The sequence below is a fragment of the Quercus suber genome, unplaced genomic scaffold, assembly GCF_002906115.3.
Source record: "Quercus suber isolate HL8 unplaced genomic scaffold, Cork oak 2.0 scaffold_1133, whole genome shotgun sequence".
In the NCBI taxonomy this organism is placed as follows: Eukaryota; Viridiplantae; Streptophyta; class Magnoliopsida; order Fagales; family Fagaceae; genus Quercus; species Quercus suber.
This window is the reverse complement of record NW_027070536.1, coordinates 47,041-65,457: the sequence shown is the minus strand read 5'-3', so window position 1 is coordinate 65,457 and position 18,417 is coordinate 47,041. Positions and strand designations below refer to the sequence as shown.

Genomic DNA, 18,417 nt, shown 5'->3' with positions numbered 1-18,417 from the left:
TTTTTTTTTTTTTTTTTTTTTTTTTTTTTTTTTTTTTGGGACATTCATCGAATAACACAATATTTTATTATTGTAGTTTTTTTTTTTTTTGAGAAACAAAAAAAAAAAGGGTTTTTATGGTCATATTACACCCCTGGGCAAGGAGCCAGTGGCCTCGGTCGAGGTAACCCGATCTCGGGGGCCCTTCTGTACCATTGTGTGGGAGTCACCTCATATTTGTGAGTACACCTCATCACTAAGTTTACCCACCAATGAAAACCTGCGGGCAGCGGGACTCGAACTTAGGTGTGTTGCATGAAGCGTCCGAGCCTTACCCACTTAGCCAAGCCCCTGTTGGCTTTTATTATTGTAGTTGTTATGCTTCATTTGGTTAAAGAAGTTTGTTGGAAAAAAGATTTGGAATGATAATATTGTATGGCTATGGGCTAACTTAGAGCATTCGCAGTAGTAGTGCTAAAAAGCTATATTGGTATATTTTAGCTCCTCACGCACAAAAAACTTACTCCAGCAGTGGAGCTATAGTTATTTTTTTTAGATGATTTGCTACAGTGCACATCTATAGATAGATGTGCATTGTAGCTTAGAGCTAAAAAAAATTTAATTTTTTATTCTGGTCGCATTAAAATATTGCCCCTCTCTCTCTCTCTCTGTCAACTCTCAGTCTCACCTTTCTCAACTTCATCTCACCGCTGCCAGCCCACCTCCATGCCGCTGATCCACGCCACAGACCTCGTCGTCGATCCACGCCGCAAACCTTGCCGTTGATCCACACCGCAGACCCCGGCCTCGATCCACCACGCCAACCCATCTCGCGCCTTACTTGGTTTTTTTTTTTTTTTTTTTTTTTTTTTTTCTCTGTTGTGGGCTATGTGTGTGGTGGTGGTTGTGGTTGTGTGGGTAGATCGGCGTCGGTGGGTGGCTGGGTTCGTCGGCATCAGTGAGCTATGGCTGGGTTCGTCGGCATCAGTGGGTGGCTCGGGTGGGTTTCGTGGTGGTGGGTGTGGGTGTTGCCGCCGATCAACTGTGATTGTTGACACCGATCGGAGTGCTTGCTCGTCGATCGGGTGGGTTTCTCGTGATTTTTTATTTTGTTTAGTCTGGGTTGAAGAAAAAAATTGGAGATTTGGGTTTTTTTTTTTTTTTTTTTGCCTGCTCTGAACTGCTGGTGGTGGTGGTGGTGGTTGTGGGTGTGGATGTGGCTGATAGTGGTTGTGATTGGTGCTGTGGTTGTTTTTTTGGTAGTAGGATATATTATTTTATTGTAGTGTTTATATTATTTTATTATGATGTATATATTATTTTATTGTGTTGAAAGCTAAAATAGATTCACTGTTGCAGCATGTGTGTAGGTAAAATAGATAAAGTGATTTTTTGTGTAGCTAAATAGCTAAAATTTTACAACCACTGCTGCGAATGTTCTTGGCAACTGAACTATTTTTAGCGTTTTTGGTGCAATGTCATTATTGCTGGCCTATATCTAGTTTTATGGGGTAAGAGCCAGGATCAACCAGCTGGATCAAAGACAGGCGGTGAAAAAGTTATACCAACTGCCCAAAATATGGCTACTATGAATGAGAGGATAATGACTTCAAATCAAGTAGTTATGACCATCAATTTGACAAGTACATAATTCTTGGATGGAATTGTATCAAAATAGCGGATATGGTATATATTATTATTGTTGTAACTGGTGTCTTCTACATGAAAAAGTATCATTCCATATGAAATCAAATCCTATAGAATAAAATGTGAGTTGTAGAAGTCGTAGTTGCACCAATTGAAAAAGTCATATATCCCGTGAATTTTTTTCAAAGTCGAAATGCCATAATTACAAATGAAAAAAATTTATTGATTAAATAACTACCCAGTAAAATTTACGTAAATTTGTGTTGTCTTGATTTATATCAAATTATAATAATTAGAATCATAATGGTGCTAAGGTCTTAAACATGATAAGCATTGCCTCAAAATACACAGATGCACGCATCTAACCACACTGCGCCAGTGAGCAACAGATGCATATATTTCTAATATTGTATGCTGAGTTGCAGACAACATGATGCACTTCTTTTTGTGCATGGTGAGTTAGTGGATCTTGCTAGTGTGGCTGCGCAAAAAGTCTTTTGGACGTGTCTCACAGATTGATAGCCGAACATGCACAACTGTGCTCTTTTTGAGTTATTGGAGCAGTTGGCGTTTGACTTATATACAGTTTTATGGGTAAGAGTAAGAGTATGGATGAAGATTCGATAGTGATGATAAAGTAGTACCAACCCATTGTCGTCGACCGCCCACGATCACGTACTGCACAGATTATTTAAGTAATCATGATAACAATATTGTTTCAAAGATTGGTTTTTGGTTTTATAGTCCGACTTGATTCAACCGTCAGTCGGACTGTATATAGATATCATAAAAATTTAATAAGGATCTAATTGAGATATGTTGTAAAAGATATGGACCAATTTATAATTTATCCAAAAATTATTAAACGATATGAACAAATAAAATAAATTTATAATGTAGTAGCAATGTTTACTGCAAAAATATTTTTAAAAAAAATTAAACAATCTTTATTGAGTTTACAAAAGTTAACTAAAAAATAGATATACGAAAACGTAAATAGTTTATATATATGCAGTTGGCGTTTGACTTATATACAGTTTTATGGGTAAGAGTAAGAGTATGGATGAAGATTCGACAGTGATGATAAAGTAGTACCAACCCATTGTCGTCGACCGCCCACGATCACGTACTGCACAGATTATTTAAGTAATCATGATAACAATATTGTTTCAAAGATTGGTTTTTGGTTTTATAGTCCGACTTGATTCAACCGTCAGTCGGACTGTATATAGATATCATAAAAATTTAATAAGGATCAAATTGAGATATGTTGTAAAAGATATGGACCAAATTTATAATTTATTCAAAAATTATTAAACGATATGAACAAATAAAATAAATTTATAATGTAGTAGCAATGTTTACTGCAAAAATATTTTTTTAAAAAATTAAACAATCTTTATTGAGTTTACAAAAGTTACCTAAAAAATAGATATACGAAAACGTAAATAGTTTATATATATATATATATATATATTATATGTAGATTGCAACATGTGTAAATAAATTTGACTTGAAAAATAAATAAGAGAAATAAAGAGAATTTTTAAATTAAAAATCTATTTCTTTTTAGTGGGCTGCTTGAGTGGGCCTTAGGCCCTGCTTGAGCGAGACCTGTGGTGGCTCAGATTGCCGACTAGGATTGCCAATTGTCAAACATAAATTGCTTTTTAGTGCTTGAATCGACTTGGGTGACTTCGCTTGGTACAAACTTCAAGCAAATATAAGTGTTGATGGTGTCGGTTAGAGGAATTTTTTTTGAGAGTGGTCATTAAAAATGTTAAATTAAACAAAAGGCTTAAGCTTTCTTGTTTCATCATTGTAATTTGACCTTGTTGTCTTTTATTTTCAGTTGAACGAAAGTAGTTTTTAATTAACAAATAATAATAAAATAAAAAATCGTTGTATAAGAATTTTATTATCAATGTTATCAGGTACATTTTTTTTAATGTACATAACCAAGCAATTATTAAATTATTTATCTCTATTCAATTACTAACATCTTACCACAATAAGTAATAATATAAACAAAATACATCATCCTTTTTTATGATATTTTCCAACCAATTTTTGTATTTTTTAAACTAATTAGGATTAAATCGATACAATACTCCACTAATTTCTTTTTTACGAAAATTATGGCCAAGAGGTTGACAATAGTCCCTTTGTAAATATGCTATTCTTATATCATCATGATCATTAGGATGAAAAGATGAGATAATCTCTCATTGCCTAATATCTGAAAGAAAATTATTTAAATCAATACGAATTTTCTTAGAAGATGAATCTTGTAATACAAGTGATTTCCTTATAAGAAATTTGTTCATAGTACGAGCAAAAGAATAAAGGGTAAACGATAAGTTTATTCAATATATTCAACTTAACCATTCGATCGTTATATTAATCATGTTCAATAAAGTATTCATGTTTTACTTTAGTGTATATACATGTGTAGAAAATGTATCATATGAATTCAAAAAAATTTGCTAAAGACTAAAACAAGCTCTAACAAACTAACTATTTGAAAAAAATGCATTTTTTAATATAAATATAAATATATATATANTGCATTTTTTTAATATAAATATATATATATATATATTAAAATATATAGCAATTTTAAAATATGCTTTTTGAAAACACAATTTAAAAAATAACAATTAAACATTTGATTTGGGCTTTTGGTTTTTGGGCTCATTTATATTTGTTTGTGTAATTTTTGAGAAGTGTTATATTTACAACATTTTCACATTACTTTCATAACAAATCTTAAATGGTAAGTTGTTGTTGGTTCTAGTTTGAACCTACCACTGAAATTACCTTTTTGTTTACTAGTAACAACCTGTCACTTATACTTTATTTGTGAAAATGTTACGAACATAGCATTTCTCACAAATTTTTGGTTCAATTTTCAATGGACCAAAATTTTGGAAAGAGTAAATTTTATTTTTAATATGCTTAAATTTTTATTTAGGGTGTTCAGGTTTTTCTTTTAGGTGGTCAAGATTTTTTTCTAGGGTGCTCAACAACTTATATATATATATATATATATTGTCATGTGACCACCTAATTAAAAAGTAGAGCTGTCCCTGAGTGTTGAATCTTAAGTTCCTATCCTTTAATTGTCTTTTTTCCTATTTGAAAAAAATATTGATGTAATAAAAGTTTGACTTCTATGTTAGTGCTTTCTTTTCAAGGGTAATTTTCAATTTTATGTTCTATTTTTCAATGGGTTTTGATTCTAAGATTTGTTGCTATAGTTTGAAAGTACCATTTTTAGGTGATTTCCTATCATCATTAGCTTTATGATAGGTGTTTATCAATTCATGCATTTTTTTTTCAATCTGGGTTTTAAGGATTATTGCTTAATTGGTGGATGCAGGTGGTAAATGGTGTCGCTTATATGTTAAAGCTGGCATTCTGGTTTTAAATTGGAACCCACCATTAGTGTTCATAATGTTTTCCAGTTTTTGTTTAATTTAATTTTCACTCTTGTTATAAAACCAGAATTAGAAAGTTGTGGGGTGGGGGAAGGAAAGCATATTACACAAATGGAAATTTGGAAAAAATAAAAGACGCATGAATAGGTTGAGACTACAACATATATATATATATATATATGAGAGAGAGAGAGAGAAGAGAGAGAGAGAGAGAGAGAGAGAGAGAGAGAGAGAGAGAATCACTATCGTGGTTATAATTGTGCCTTTTGAAATAACACAACAAATGGGTTCAAATTATAGCCCAGTGCTGTGATATTTCATGTTGTTAGTAGTAAAGTATTTGAACCATGAATGACTTTTCCCTCTATTATTACCTATCTTAAGTAAATAATAATAACACAACGCAACAATTGCGAACATACCAAGAAGACACTGCTTTAAGTATGAGATGGATTGCAGTGTCATTCAACAACGACAGTGTTCACCATTAACTAAAAAAAGCAGGAGAGAGATGGAATCAGCATGGCCTATCTTCCCCTGTTGCTTTAATTAGGCACTAATATAATCGGCAAACTCTACATATGAGGTCAGGAATGAAGCTTCTTATATCTCAGAAATATCTTGACTCGATCAAACTCTTATTGGAAAAGTATAAAAATTATAAGGACAAATAAAAAATTTCCATCCACAATTAAATTCAATCTGATTCATTCATAGTTACGTTTAAACAAACCCAGCCAACCCCGCATTGTGGACACTTTTTCTTAGTGCACTGAGTCCCTTAGTCAGCTACGATGGTGCATAGCATTTTTTTCTTTTGTTTTTGCTAATATGATAGTGCTTAACATTCTTTAGGAAAAAGCTGGTTTTTAGTGGAATCTCAAGACTCCTTACCTTGGAAGTTTTAAGGAATAATGAAAGTGCATTTAAGAGAAAAAAAAAGGTATAAAAAAAGTATTATAAGAACTTCACAAAGAATTCATAAAACATTTTCCATTTCATTTTAATTATTCTTCCTTATTTTGGAGAGATTAAAAAATGGACTTACGATAGCAAGAAAGGGAAAAGAAGTTATATTTTTTTTTTTCTCTCCCATTAGACCAGAGAAAAATAATATTCATTAAAAGTTCTTTTTCTTACCTTCTATTCACCATATTCTCTTCTCCCAAACAATTATAAAGGTAGAAGTGTTGTGATTGATTTTTAACTCCACTTAATTAAATCCATGATATCCTTGTCAGGTCCCATTTATGGGGTAGTATTTCTAAGCTCACATGGGTTACTAGGTTGGTTTTGGTATCATTTGTAATGATTCAAGAAAAAGCGGTAGTCATATCTACATTATACTCCAAAAATGAATAGTCTAGTAGCAATAACTGCTCCTTACAATACCTTATATAAACCCAAGATCCATCTAATGAGTACACCCAATGTGAGACTCAATACAAACTTAAACAATCCAATTTGTGGTATCACAAAACTTGTGATGTTCAAGATTAATCAAATATTAATTGATTAAGTGTGTGTTGTGATGACTCCTATATCAAGCATATACTTGGTTGATTAGTGTTTTTTAACAACTATAAGAAGCCTTCAACATTGAGTGTATAAATTGAACTCCATGCTTCATTTTGCTCAAACCTCACATTAGAGAGAAATAAGAGGAATGTAGCTTAACATGTCTATGGACTACATTAAGTATATAAATTGAACTCCATGCTTCATTTTGCTCGAACCTCACATTAGAGAGAAATAAGAGAAATTTAGCTTAACGTATCTATGGAGTCCAAGATTCATCAGTTGTATAAAAAGGTGAAACCATTTTTGGGAGTAATTTCAGTGCAATTTGGCTATGCAGGGCTGTCCATAATAGGTAAGTTTGCTCTAAATAAGGGGATGAGTCAATTTGTGTTCATAGTCTACCGGTATGCCATTGCCACTGTTGTCATTGCTCCTTTCGCTTTTGTCTTGGACAGGTCTCCATCTCCTACCTTCTTATTGTTGTTTACATGTGTTTTAACTCTTTTCTTCAGTGTTACATGTTGAGCGAGATGAAAAAGCTAATCACTCTAATTTAATACTCTTAACAGGAAGAAACGGCTAAAGTTGACCTTCTCTGTCTTTGCCAAGATTGTGTTCCTCGCCTTGTTGGGGTAAAAATCTGGATCGTCACGGGCAATAATTCATCTCTTGGTCTTAAGCTTCAAACATTACGTTTTTTTTTTTTTTTTTTTTTTTNAATTTAATACTCTTAACAGGAAGAAACGGCTAAAGTTGACCTTCTCTGTCTTTGCCAAGATTGTGTTCCTCGCCTTGTTGGGGTAAAAATCTGGATCGTCACGGGCAATAATTCATCTCTTGGTCTTAAGCTTCAAACATTACGTTTTTTTTTTTTTTTTTTTGCTCAGTTGGATCACACTTAAGCTTTCGTTTTCTCTTACTCAGGCCTGTAATATGCCAGAACTTGTTCTACACTGGGATGAAGTATACTACAGCAACTTACGCAAGAGCCATAGACAATATTCTTCCTGCGTTTGCATTTTCAATGGCTTGGATTTTAGGGTAATTCTCTATAGTGCCATTCACGTTTTTGCATGTGCATACATGATATAGTATATATGCGGTGCTTCAAAAATTTGTGAATGCCTTTTGTAGTCTTGAGAAAGTAAATATTTGGAGATGGCGTGGCCAGGCAAAGGTATTGGGGACCATAGTCACGGTTGGGGGGGCCTTGCTCATGACTTTGGTTAAAGGACCTATGTTGAGTCTGCCATGGACAAATGTAAATGACCTTCAAGAATCTACTGGTGCAGCAAATAAGCAAGATGTCATCAAGGGTTCTCTCATGATACTAGCAGGTTCTGCTTGCTGGTCTGCTTTCACTAATCTTCAGGTAAGAGTCTAATCGGCATTACTTTTATTTGCAATTTCAGTTTAAAATGAGCACACTCACGAAAAAGTGGATCAGGTTAGTGGTCATTGGAAAATTTATTTAAACCACATACACTCATGCAGTGTATTAATTGAATAAATTATGCGTGTTCCAAACAGATATTCCAACACGTAAATTCAATCATTGTTATAACTTTATTTTAGCACCTCAAAGTTCAAACCACAAAAATCATTCTACATCAAAAGCGTGGTATATCTAATTTTTTTTTTAACATTCAGCTACTGTGAACTCTTATTTAGAAGAGTTCATTGTAGTAACTCTTTTTTTTTTTTAATGATTTTTATTAATATATTGGGTTGTTTATATTATTTTAAAAGGTTGTATGTAAAAATAGAGGATTTGATATTGGATGTATTGTATGTTACAAACACTAAAAAGCACTAATTGAACTACAACAAGACTCTTAGCATTCCAAAAATGTGTTTGTTAGACTAAATTAGTGCTGAGATATAATTGTTGATTTGCAGGCAATTACGTTGAAATCATACCCCACAGAGCTTTCCTTAACAGTTTTGATATGTTTGATGAGCACACTGGAAGGTACCATACTGGCCCTTGCAATGGAACGGGGGAACCTCACGGCCTGGTCAATACACTTAGATATTAAGCTCTTAGCTGCTGTATATGCTGTGAGAAACTCTACATTCAGTTATATTTTCTTTTGATATCCTTTTCTATTCATAGTGCTTCTTACAAAAATATTGTGAGGCTAGCTATGTCTAAGACTTGCATCTATTCTCACAAGTGAAGTTTTACACAGGGCGTAGTAGCTTCGGGGTTCTCCATTTACGTTCATGGACAAGTAATGAAGGAAAAAGGACCTGTTTTCGTGACTGCTTTTAATCCACTAAGCACGGTTCTAGTCGCAATTATAGGCTCCTTCTTTCTATACGAGGCAATGTACTTAGGAAGGTGCGTATTGATTTTTCTATACTACTAAGCCCACTAATAAGTCTAGAAGCACAATATTTTCTATTAACATGATCTATTATAATTAGTGTATAATAAGAGTGGAATCAATGGAGAATGCAGATAAAAGTAACATTGCTCCAATCACAATATGGCATGTTAATAGTTACAAAATAAGTTGTCCTTAGCATTATGATTATGCACAAAGGAAAAAAAGTGCTTGGAATGTCGATTCAAAATCTTTTGTTTCATTTGGGGCATTCATCGACTAACACAATGTTTAATTATTGTAGCTGATATGCTTCATTTGGTTAAAGAAAATTGTTGGAAAAAGATTTGGAATTATAAATATTGTATGACTGTGAGCTAACTTAGGCATCTAAACTATTTTTAGCGTTATTGGAGCAATTGTCATTGTTGCTGGCATATATATGGTTTTATGGGGCAAGAGCCAAGATCAACTAGGATCAAAGTCAAGCGGCGAGAAGTAGTACCAACTGCCCAAAATATGGCTACTATGAATGAGAGGATAACGACTTCAAATCAAGAATTTACGGCCATCAATTTGACAAGTATAAATCTACAGATGGAGCTGCATGAAAATTGTGGATATGCTTGTTGTTGTAATTGATGTCTTCTATATGGAAAAGATTCAAATCAATGTGAAATCATATGCTGTATAATAAAATTTGGGTTATAGAAGTTGTGGTTGCATTAAGTGGCTATTTTCTATTCTTTTAACTACAAGTGGTTACAATCACATTAATTATTAAATTAATTTATCTTATTAAGTTTTAGGAATTATAAGATAGTTTATTTAGCTAAAACTCTATTACCTAACTTTAAAGAAATTTAAAATTCTATTTCTTATTCTATTTATAATGGAGAGTTTATGATACACATCCTTTTGTGCATGCATCCCCTCGATGATGAAGGAACAAATTAAAAGATGTGCGTAAACTCTCAATCCCTCTCTCATTTGTCGTGTTAACATTGATTTATTATTTAATATTTTATTTTATCATTATATCATATTTCACCTCTAATTATCAACTTTTATCCATGCACTTCAAATTTTCCAGGAGTTCGCTTCTAGAAATATAGCCACCCTACCCCCTCACATGAATCCCATGAGCCGCTTATCCATTCTCATTTGATCATGGTTGGAGAGTAAGTCAAATAGAAAAATTTACATTAGTTTAGGGATAATCAAGCTCGAATTGATGACTTCCACCACGTCAATGACACTTTCCGATGAGATTTCTTCCCCCTCCCACCCCCCCCCCCCCCCCCCCCCAAAAAAAAAAAAAAAAAAAAAACCAATTAATCCTAAGTCAAAAGGTCGAGAAACTCAAAGCTACTATTCCACAATTCTTGAACAACTGAGTATCAAGGCTTCCTTCTTTTCCAACTATATTCTCAATTTCCAAAAATGGGCTTTATCCCTTGCTAATGTGAGCCATAGTTAAACTATTCTTATTACATGGTTGTTTAGGTCCACCTCCACGTTCAACAAGAGCCTTCATGTCTTCACAAAGAAAAATACCTTTTTCTACTTTAGACCAAAACCAAGTCATGGGCTGATAATCTTTTTTGAAACATGGCAATGACTATATACTCCTTATTGCAGAATAAGATCCATGGACAAAATAAAATTTAACTCTTTCCCATCCAAATAACATCTTAAACGAGTTAACTTTAGGCGTATATAGATAGAGATTTTCGGACCTATGAACAAAAACAGGTCAACCTATACCCAATAATTGCTAAAAATGGTTTTCTAAAGGATTTTTTTTTTTTTTTAATTTGCTTTTCAATTATATGTAACTATTTTAGGAATTTGACTATTACAAAAGTTTATTTTTGAATGATTAGGAATTTGACTATTATATGAAAGCTCACAAGGTGCCGACACACGCAAACACACAAAAATCAATTGGACTTGTGCGTATTTGGAATAACCTAAACTTGATAAAAATAAAAATTAAAATAAAAATTAAAAAAAAAACACCATAGAAAGTTAGGTGTTCTCTTTTGGTGAAAGAGAATTAAGATCAGTTTTATGAACTCCCTTTAATATTGGCATGCGATCTATTAAGTATTCTTATAATATTGGTTGCATCTAAATTAATTTTTAGCATTAGATGTAAAATTGAGGTGCAATTCATATTAACTATGCCTTTTGATTTTAATAAAAAAAAAAGAAAAAAAAAAAGAAAAAAAAAAAAAAGAAAACTATGCCTTTTGATCTAACACAACAAATGATTCAAATGATAGCCCAGTGATATTGTATTCCATGTTTTAGTTTGAACTCCCCCTCACCCCTCCTCCTCTCCCTCTTCTACCTATCTTAAATAAACTAATAAAAAATAACGCACAAGTGCGAACGCACCATGAAGACATTGCTTTAGCTATGAGATGGATTAATGCATTGTCATTCGATAAAGACATTTAAACAAAACTATTTTCACCTTTAATTAAAAACAGGCAGGAGAGAGATGGCATGGCCTCTCCTCCCTCTATTGCTTTAATTAGAGCCATTAATATACAGTGGAGGCTTGATGCATTAGGGGGCCTAAGGCAAAAACTACTACTAATTAACATTAACATTTTTTCTTATTTTAGAAAGTTTATAGATAGAAAAAATTTGATAAAACTTTTCACATTTGTTGACATAGCAGATTGATAATGGTAAGTAAAAGAGTGATATTAATAGTGGACCTAGATGAGAACTAGTAAAAGTTTGCTAACTCAAAAAAAAAATATATATATATATATATATATATTGTGAATAATGAAGAGCTTAATATAGAAGTGTATTGACCAGACCATAGGGTTGTCCCATTCAATTACAAGGGCCAATATAGTACTTTTCCTCATAAAAAAATGGTTATTTTCAGTGTGCCCATCAAACATATCGAAACTATTAGGGAAAGCTTCACTGGGTATGATATCAGCGCAATTGCCTACAAAAGCAACATAACAATATGGGGGATTGATTGGGTTTGTCTAAACGTAAGTGAGGATGAATTAGATTGGGTTTATTAAGGATGGAAAATTTTTAATTTGTCCTTTTAATTTTAAACTTTGCTAATAAGAATTTGCTACAAATAAGCGTTTGAGTCAAGATGTTCTAAGATACCTAGAAGCTTCATTCCTGACCTAAAATGTAGAGTTTGCCGATTATATTAACAATGTTGGCTGAATGTTAGATGCAATTGATGCAGTCGCTTAAGGCTCTAAGCAAAAAAAAAAAAAAAAAAAAGCTCCCAAATTTTAACTAATATGGTTATTTACAACTAATAAATAAAATATATTTTTTTTATCAAATGAAAAACAAACAAAAAAGAAAGAAAATGCTACGTCCACAACATTTTTTACAACACTTTTATAATAAATCATAAGTAGTAGGTTGTTATAGCCTGTTATTGATGGCACAAAATTAATTATAGTGGTGCGTTCAAATAAAAAACAAGAAGCAACTTAATACCTAGCATTTGTTGTGAAAAATATTATTAATATTGCACTTTCAAAAAAAAAAAAAAAAAAAAAAACAGAGAGCAATACACAACAAAAAAAATCATAANAACTACAGCCACTTTGTTGTCTTGTAGCAGTGGGTTCCACGAATTTGATTTAAAAGTTGCTTTTTCTTAGAAGTTTTGATACCAAACACAATGTGAAGTGACTTAAGACCAGGGATGTGCACTAATCCGATAAAACCGATTTGGCTTATTGAACCCACTAGGTCGGGTCAGTTTTTAGGGGTTAGTGTGTTAGATTGGATTGTAATATTTTTTTTTTTGTAGTGGGTCGGGTTGGGTTCGGGTTATAAGATTCACAAACCCATTTAACCCAACCCGCCCCTCCTATATTTAATATATATTTTAAAAATATATTATTCAAATTTGTTATTTACTTTTTTGCGACTCTTCCTAAATAAACCCAGACCTTAGTTCTCCTCATTTCAATCTCATTCGGTCCTTCGTTAATCTCTCTCCCTACCTACAAGACAACAAAGTGGCTGTAGTTTAGTGGTAAGAATTCCACGTTGTGGCCGTGGAGACCTGGGCTCGAATCCCAGCAGCCACACTATACCTTTTTATATTGCTAATTTTACCTCCCTTCGTTCCCTGACCCGTTTTTATATTTCGGGGCCCATGTCCTCAAATTCAATCAGGACATCATAGTCTGGTCCCATCTTCACAGGAGACAAAGGTAAGGTAACACCCCCAGGGCCTCTACCATCTCTCTCTTTCTTAGTCAGCCATGGATATTTCTTAATAATTTTAAATTTATATTTCATAGTTCCAACTTCCATTAAAGAGTTCATGAAAAAGTGAGAGGATAAAAAAATTTTAGGTTATATTTGGTAACTGTTTTTTCTTTTTATTTTCTGTTTCCAAAAATAATTTTCTATTTTTAAGACTAAAAAACTTATTTGAGAATTTAAAAAGGACAAAAAATAAAAATTATTTTCGAAACTCAATTTGTGAAGGAAACTAAAAACATGCAAAAGATTATTTTCAGTTTCTAATTTTCAAAATTCAATGAAAATATGCATTTAATTTAATGAATCTATCTCATTTAATGAGTTAGCACTTGAGTTCAAATCCTCATAACAACATATTTTAGTATTTTATATATTTTTTTCTTCAAAAAACTTTTTTTTTAATTTCAACTAACAAAACATGTTTTTGATTTCAAAAATACAAGAAAATTGTTTTTTCTTTATAACCCTAAAAACAAGTTTTTGAAAATAGAAAACAAAATCTGTTACCAAACATAACCTTAGTTTTTCCTAATGTGTGTTTGGTTAGAGGGATAAAAAAGTGAAAGGACGATTTTTTTTTTTGTGAGAATAAAAAATATAATTTATATAAATTTACTTTTATATTCTTGTTAAATAATATATATAATAATTTTTATTATTATTACATTATAATATATTATTCATATATATGACAATTATAGAGGAGCCAACCATCATTTAGTTTTTTTTTTTTTTTTTAAAGAATACTAAAATCATGTACATAGTAGAGAGAAGGGCACATTTGGTATTTTCTCATCTACCTGTTTCCTCCCTATTTTCTCTTCTAAAATCACTCCAATTTGGAGAGATTTTCAATGGTGTTGGAGAGCAAATGCACAGATTCCACCAAAATCCTTCATATTTTCCACCTTTACCAAACAACTCCAAAAACCATTTTCTCTCTTATTTTATTTCATTTATTTTCTATCCTTTTTATTTTCACTTCAATTGGTAGGCCCTAAGTGATCTCTGACTTAAGTGTGACAACACTTAAGCATGAGTCCCACAAGTTTGTATCTTATTACAAGTTAGCCACTTAACTCAATTTCCATCAAACTGAAAATTCCCAAATTTTGTTCTCAAAACTCACTCATCCTCACAATTTTGAGTGATGAGTTATGAGAATTGAGCACAAAAATCAAACCAAACAAACTAATAGGTAATAGGAACCATAGGTTTTGAGTGATGAGGGATGAAAATTAGGTAAACCAAACTGTCTTTCCCTTCTCTACTATCTACCTATATCTTAAATAAGTAATGATAATAATAATAAAACACCTGAACAAATGCGAACATACCTTGCATGAAGACACTGCTTTTAAGTATGAGATGGATTGCATTGTCATTCAACAAAGACAGTTAAGCCAAATTATTATCACCATTAACTAAAGAAAGGCAGGAGAGAGACGGCATCTGCGTGGCCTCTCTTCCTTCTGTTGCTTTAATTAGAGCCGCTAATATAATCGGCAAACTCTACATATGAGGTCAGGAATGAAGCTTCTATATATCTTAGACTATCTTGACTCCAACTCTTATTGGTAAAGTTTGAAAAATAAAACACTAATAAAAAATTTCCATCCTTAAATTATTTAAACTCAATCTGATTCATCCTCAGTTGCGTTTAGGCAAACTCAACCAATCCCCCACATTGCCTGTGGACACGTTTTCTTAGTGCACCGAGTCCCCCCTCTCCTTAATAGTGCTTAACATTCTGTAGGAAAAAGATAGCTGGTTTATAGTGGAGTCTCAAGACTTTACCTTGGAAGCTTATAAAGAATGAAGTGTTATGGGTAAAGTAGAAAAAAAAATGTAAATATACATAAAAGACTTAAATTTTATCCCTTTCTTGTTCAAGGGTTTGAAAGGAAATGAATTGAACGTAAATATATTCAAGTTTGGGATTTGAATAGAAAGAAATAATTTAAAAATAACATTATTATTATTATTATTATTATTATTATTAGGCCATTTCTTTAGGGGAAAAAAAGTAATGCATTTAAGAGAAAAAAAAAGAAAAAGTATTACAAGAACTTTAGTTAGAATTCATAAAACATTTCATTCCCTTAATTATCAAGGAAAAGTGGTAGCTATATCTATATTATACCCAAAATGACTAGTTTAGTTGCAATTATAGCTAATTGCAATCTCTTATAAACCTAGGATCAACCTAATAAATACTCAATATAGGACTCAACACACACTTAAACAATCCAATTTATAGTATTGCAATGATTGTGATGTCCTAGATTAATTGGATATTGATATAATGTATATTGTGTGGGTATGTGATAAGTCCGACGTTGGGCATATACTAGGTTGATCAAGGGGGAAAATGGGCAAATTCCCTTTTCGCGCAAATTATGTAGCGTTTTTCCCTCCTTTCCCAAACTAATTAGGGAAATGCCTATCTTTTAAAACTCGATTTGAGATCAATCGAGTTAGGCCATATAGTGGCGTTTTTAAGAAGCTTATAGTGACATTTTAAGGACCTATAGTGGCGTTTTGTAACTCGACTTCTATGAACTTTAGTTATAGGTAAAAAATAATAATAATAATAATAATTATCTATAACTCGAGTTTATGAAAATCGAGTTACAAAACGCCACTATAGGTCCTTAAAACATCACTATAGGCTCCATAAAACGCTACTATAGGGCTTCAAATTTTTATTTTTTTTGTTTTTAAACTCGATTTATCTCAAATCAAATTACAAAAGAAGGGCATTTCCCTAATTAGTTTGGGAAAGTGGGCAAAATGCTACAATTTTTGCTCAAAAATGGCATTTGCCAATTTTTTCCTTGAATCAAGATTTTATTAATAATTACAAAGAACCTCAATTGTGACTAAACTAGTCATTTTGGGATATTACTCAAATGTGGCTAGTGTTTTTCTAATTAGGTGATTACATTTAACCATGAGAAAATGAATTTTTTTAAAAAAATTACAGTGCATTTTACTCTTTTTTTTTTTTTTTTTGCTCAGTTGGATCATGTAAGGTTGAATTTAATCAACCATTTTATTGGCTTTATTCCGTGTCAATTTGCTTGTGATTCAGCTATTAAAAACTCTGTATTTAGGTGGGAATCATGTAAGAGTAGTGTGTGAGAAAGTGTGAAGAAATGCTTAAAAATATGCAATGAAGCAGGGACTCATGACTGGATCTTGTGGGTGGCTCGCGACTGGCAAGCCGCTAGATGATGCACATGAGCAAAGCATGCAGAGAAGCTGAACCGTCATGTCAGCTGTTGCACTACAGGACAAAAAGTCCAAACTGGCCATTCAGTTAGCTCGCAACTTGAACTCGCGACTCAGTCAAGTCACGAGACCAAGTCGCCAACCAACTCTATTTTGAAAAAACTGACTCTTCACATTCATTTCTCGCCCTAGTATAAATAACTCTTATACCCACGAAATATAGAAAGTTTCCAGAGAGAATTTTTAGAGAGAAACCCTAAAGAAAAATAAGATTGACTCATCCACAATCTTTTTATAAAAACTCTTCAAATTCCTCTACTCTCACCATCTCCATTATTACATCCTTGAGAGATTCTTACCTAAATCCTTTTCTCACCATACCCACATCTGTGAGAAGGTTATTTAGTGCTTTGAGAAGCAATTAGGAAGGAACCAATGGTTATTGGTTGATGCTATGGGTTATAGTGGAATCCAGTAAGCTGAAGAAAACGAAGGTTTGGAGCAACCTCGTTGGAGCAAGAAGCTTGGAGGGCTTAGGTACACTGGGTAGATTAGGCTTTGAGGGTTTTCTGTTGTTCATGTATCTCAACTTCATTCTTTAGTGGATTATTGACCGCTTGGAGGATGGCGGAGAGATTTTAAGCCGAGAGTTTCGGTTTTCTCTTCGATAACACATCGTTGTGTTGTCCTTGTGTTTGCATCTCTCTTTCCTTAATCTTTGCCTTTTAATTTCTACTGTGGATGTGATTTTAATTGGTTTAGTTTATCTATCAATTTTGTTATTAGCTTGTGTTCATTTTCCGCACATATATTGTTTGACATTAAGCTTGAATTGATAATTTTGTAATTGGGGGTCTAAACATTTATAGTGTTTTACACGCTATTTGAACATTTAATTGGTATCAAAGCGAATGCACTTTTTGTGGTTTAAACACCTTAGTACGATCCTTGACCTTGTATTGAGATGGACCGATCTCAATCTTTAAATGCACTACCATATTTTGATGGTAGCAACTATGCCTTTTAGAAAGTCGGGATGAGGGCATTTTTGTGTTCAATGGATGAAACCGTCTAAGAAGCTGTAGATATTGGATGGTCTAGGCCGGAGGCTGCCAAATCCACGTGTGATAAGGCAACCCTCACGGCGTCTAATGCAAATAGCAAAGCACTTAATGATATTTTTTGTAGTGTGTCTCTAGATGAGTTCCACAGGATATCTCACATTTCTATTGCCAAGAAGGCATGGCAAATATTGGAGACCACGTATGAAGGAACAAAGAAAGTGAAAGATACCAAATTTTGGATGCTGACCACTCGATTCGAGGAGCTGAAAATGAGTGAGGACGAGTCTTTTGACTCTTTATATAGCAAGCTGAATGAAGTGGTTATCGACAAGGTCAACTTGGGGGAGAAAACAGAGGACTCAAAAGTTGTGAGGAAAATCCTTCATTCGTTGCTGGAGAGCTTCTGTGCCAAGGTGATAGCAATTGAAGAGCAAATCTCTTGCTCTTAAGATGGTTAATGAAATGGTTGAAACTCACAACTCATCGGATGAGGGTGTTGTCGATAAAGATGTGGCATATTTGGTGAAGAATTTTCGAAAGTTCTTGAAATTCAAGAACAATAGAAAATTTGGTGATAAAGGGAAATTCCAAAGTTCCTGGAAGGAGAAAAAGGAATTCAAAAGGAAAGATGGAAAGGAATCCCAATCTACACAAGGAATCACTTGCTTCGAGTGCAACTGACACGGACATTTCCAGAAAGAGTGTCCCAATTATTTGAAATTGAAGGGCAAGGTGTATGCCACTACCCTTAGTGATTTTGATTCCTCTAATTCAGATTCTGAGGAAAGCTGTGACGGAGAAGGGAATTACTCAGCTTTTATGACTATTGCTCATGTTGAGTCTTCGAAGGACTTGAATTTTCTGGTACAAGAGCTTGGGGAGCATAGTGATGAGGAATCAATGGGAATTGTAGAATAA

At 33.0% G+C, this 18,417-nt stretch overlaps 1 protein-coding gene and 1 non-coding gene across 2 annotated transcripts in view; both read left to right on the top strand.

The window, feature by feature from the left end:
- LOC112014005 (WAT1-related protein At2g39510) overlaps window positions 1–18,417 on the top strand; it is a 19,525-nt gene extending 1,108 nt beyond the window's left edge. The window contains 10 exon segments of the mRNA XM_024046382.2: window positions 6,834–7,042; window positions 7,157–7,219; window positions 7,512–7,628; window positions 7,722–7,959; window positions 8,487–8,648; window positions 8,780–8,931; window positions 9,323–9,407; window positions 9,410–9,500; window positions 17,635–17,912; window positions 18,226–18,417. Coding sequence (XP_023902150.2) covers window positions 6,834–7,042; window positions 7,157–7,219; window positions 7,512–7,628; window positions 7,722–7,959; window positions 8,487–8,648; window positions 8,780–8,931; window positions 9,323–9,407; window positions 9,410–9,500; window positions 17,635–17,912; window positions 18,226–18,417 — 1,587 coding nt within the window.
- Window positions 12,949–13,020, top strand: TRNAH-GUG (transfer RNA histidin (anticodon GUG)). The gene has a single exon. It is a non-coding gene; the product is annotated as a tRNA-His (tRNA).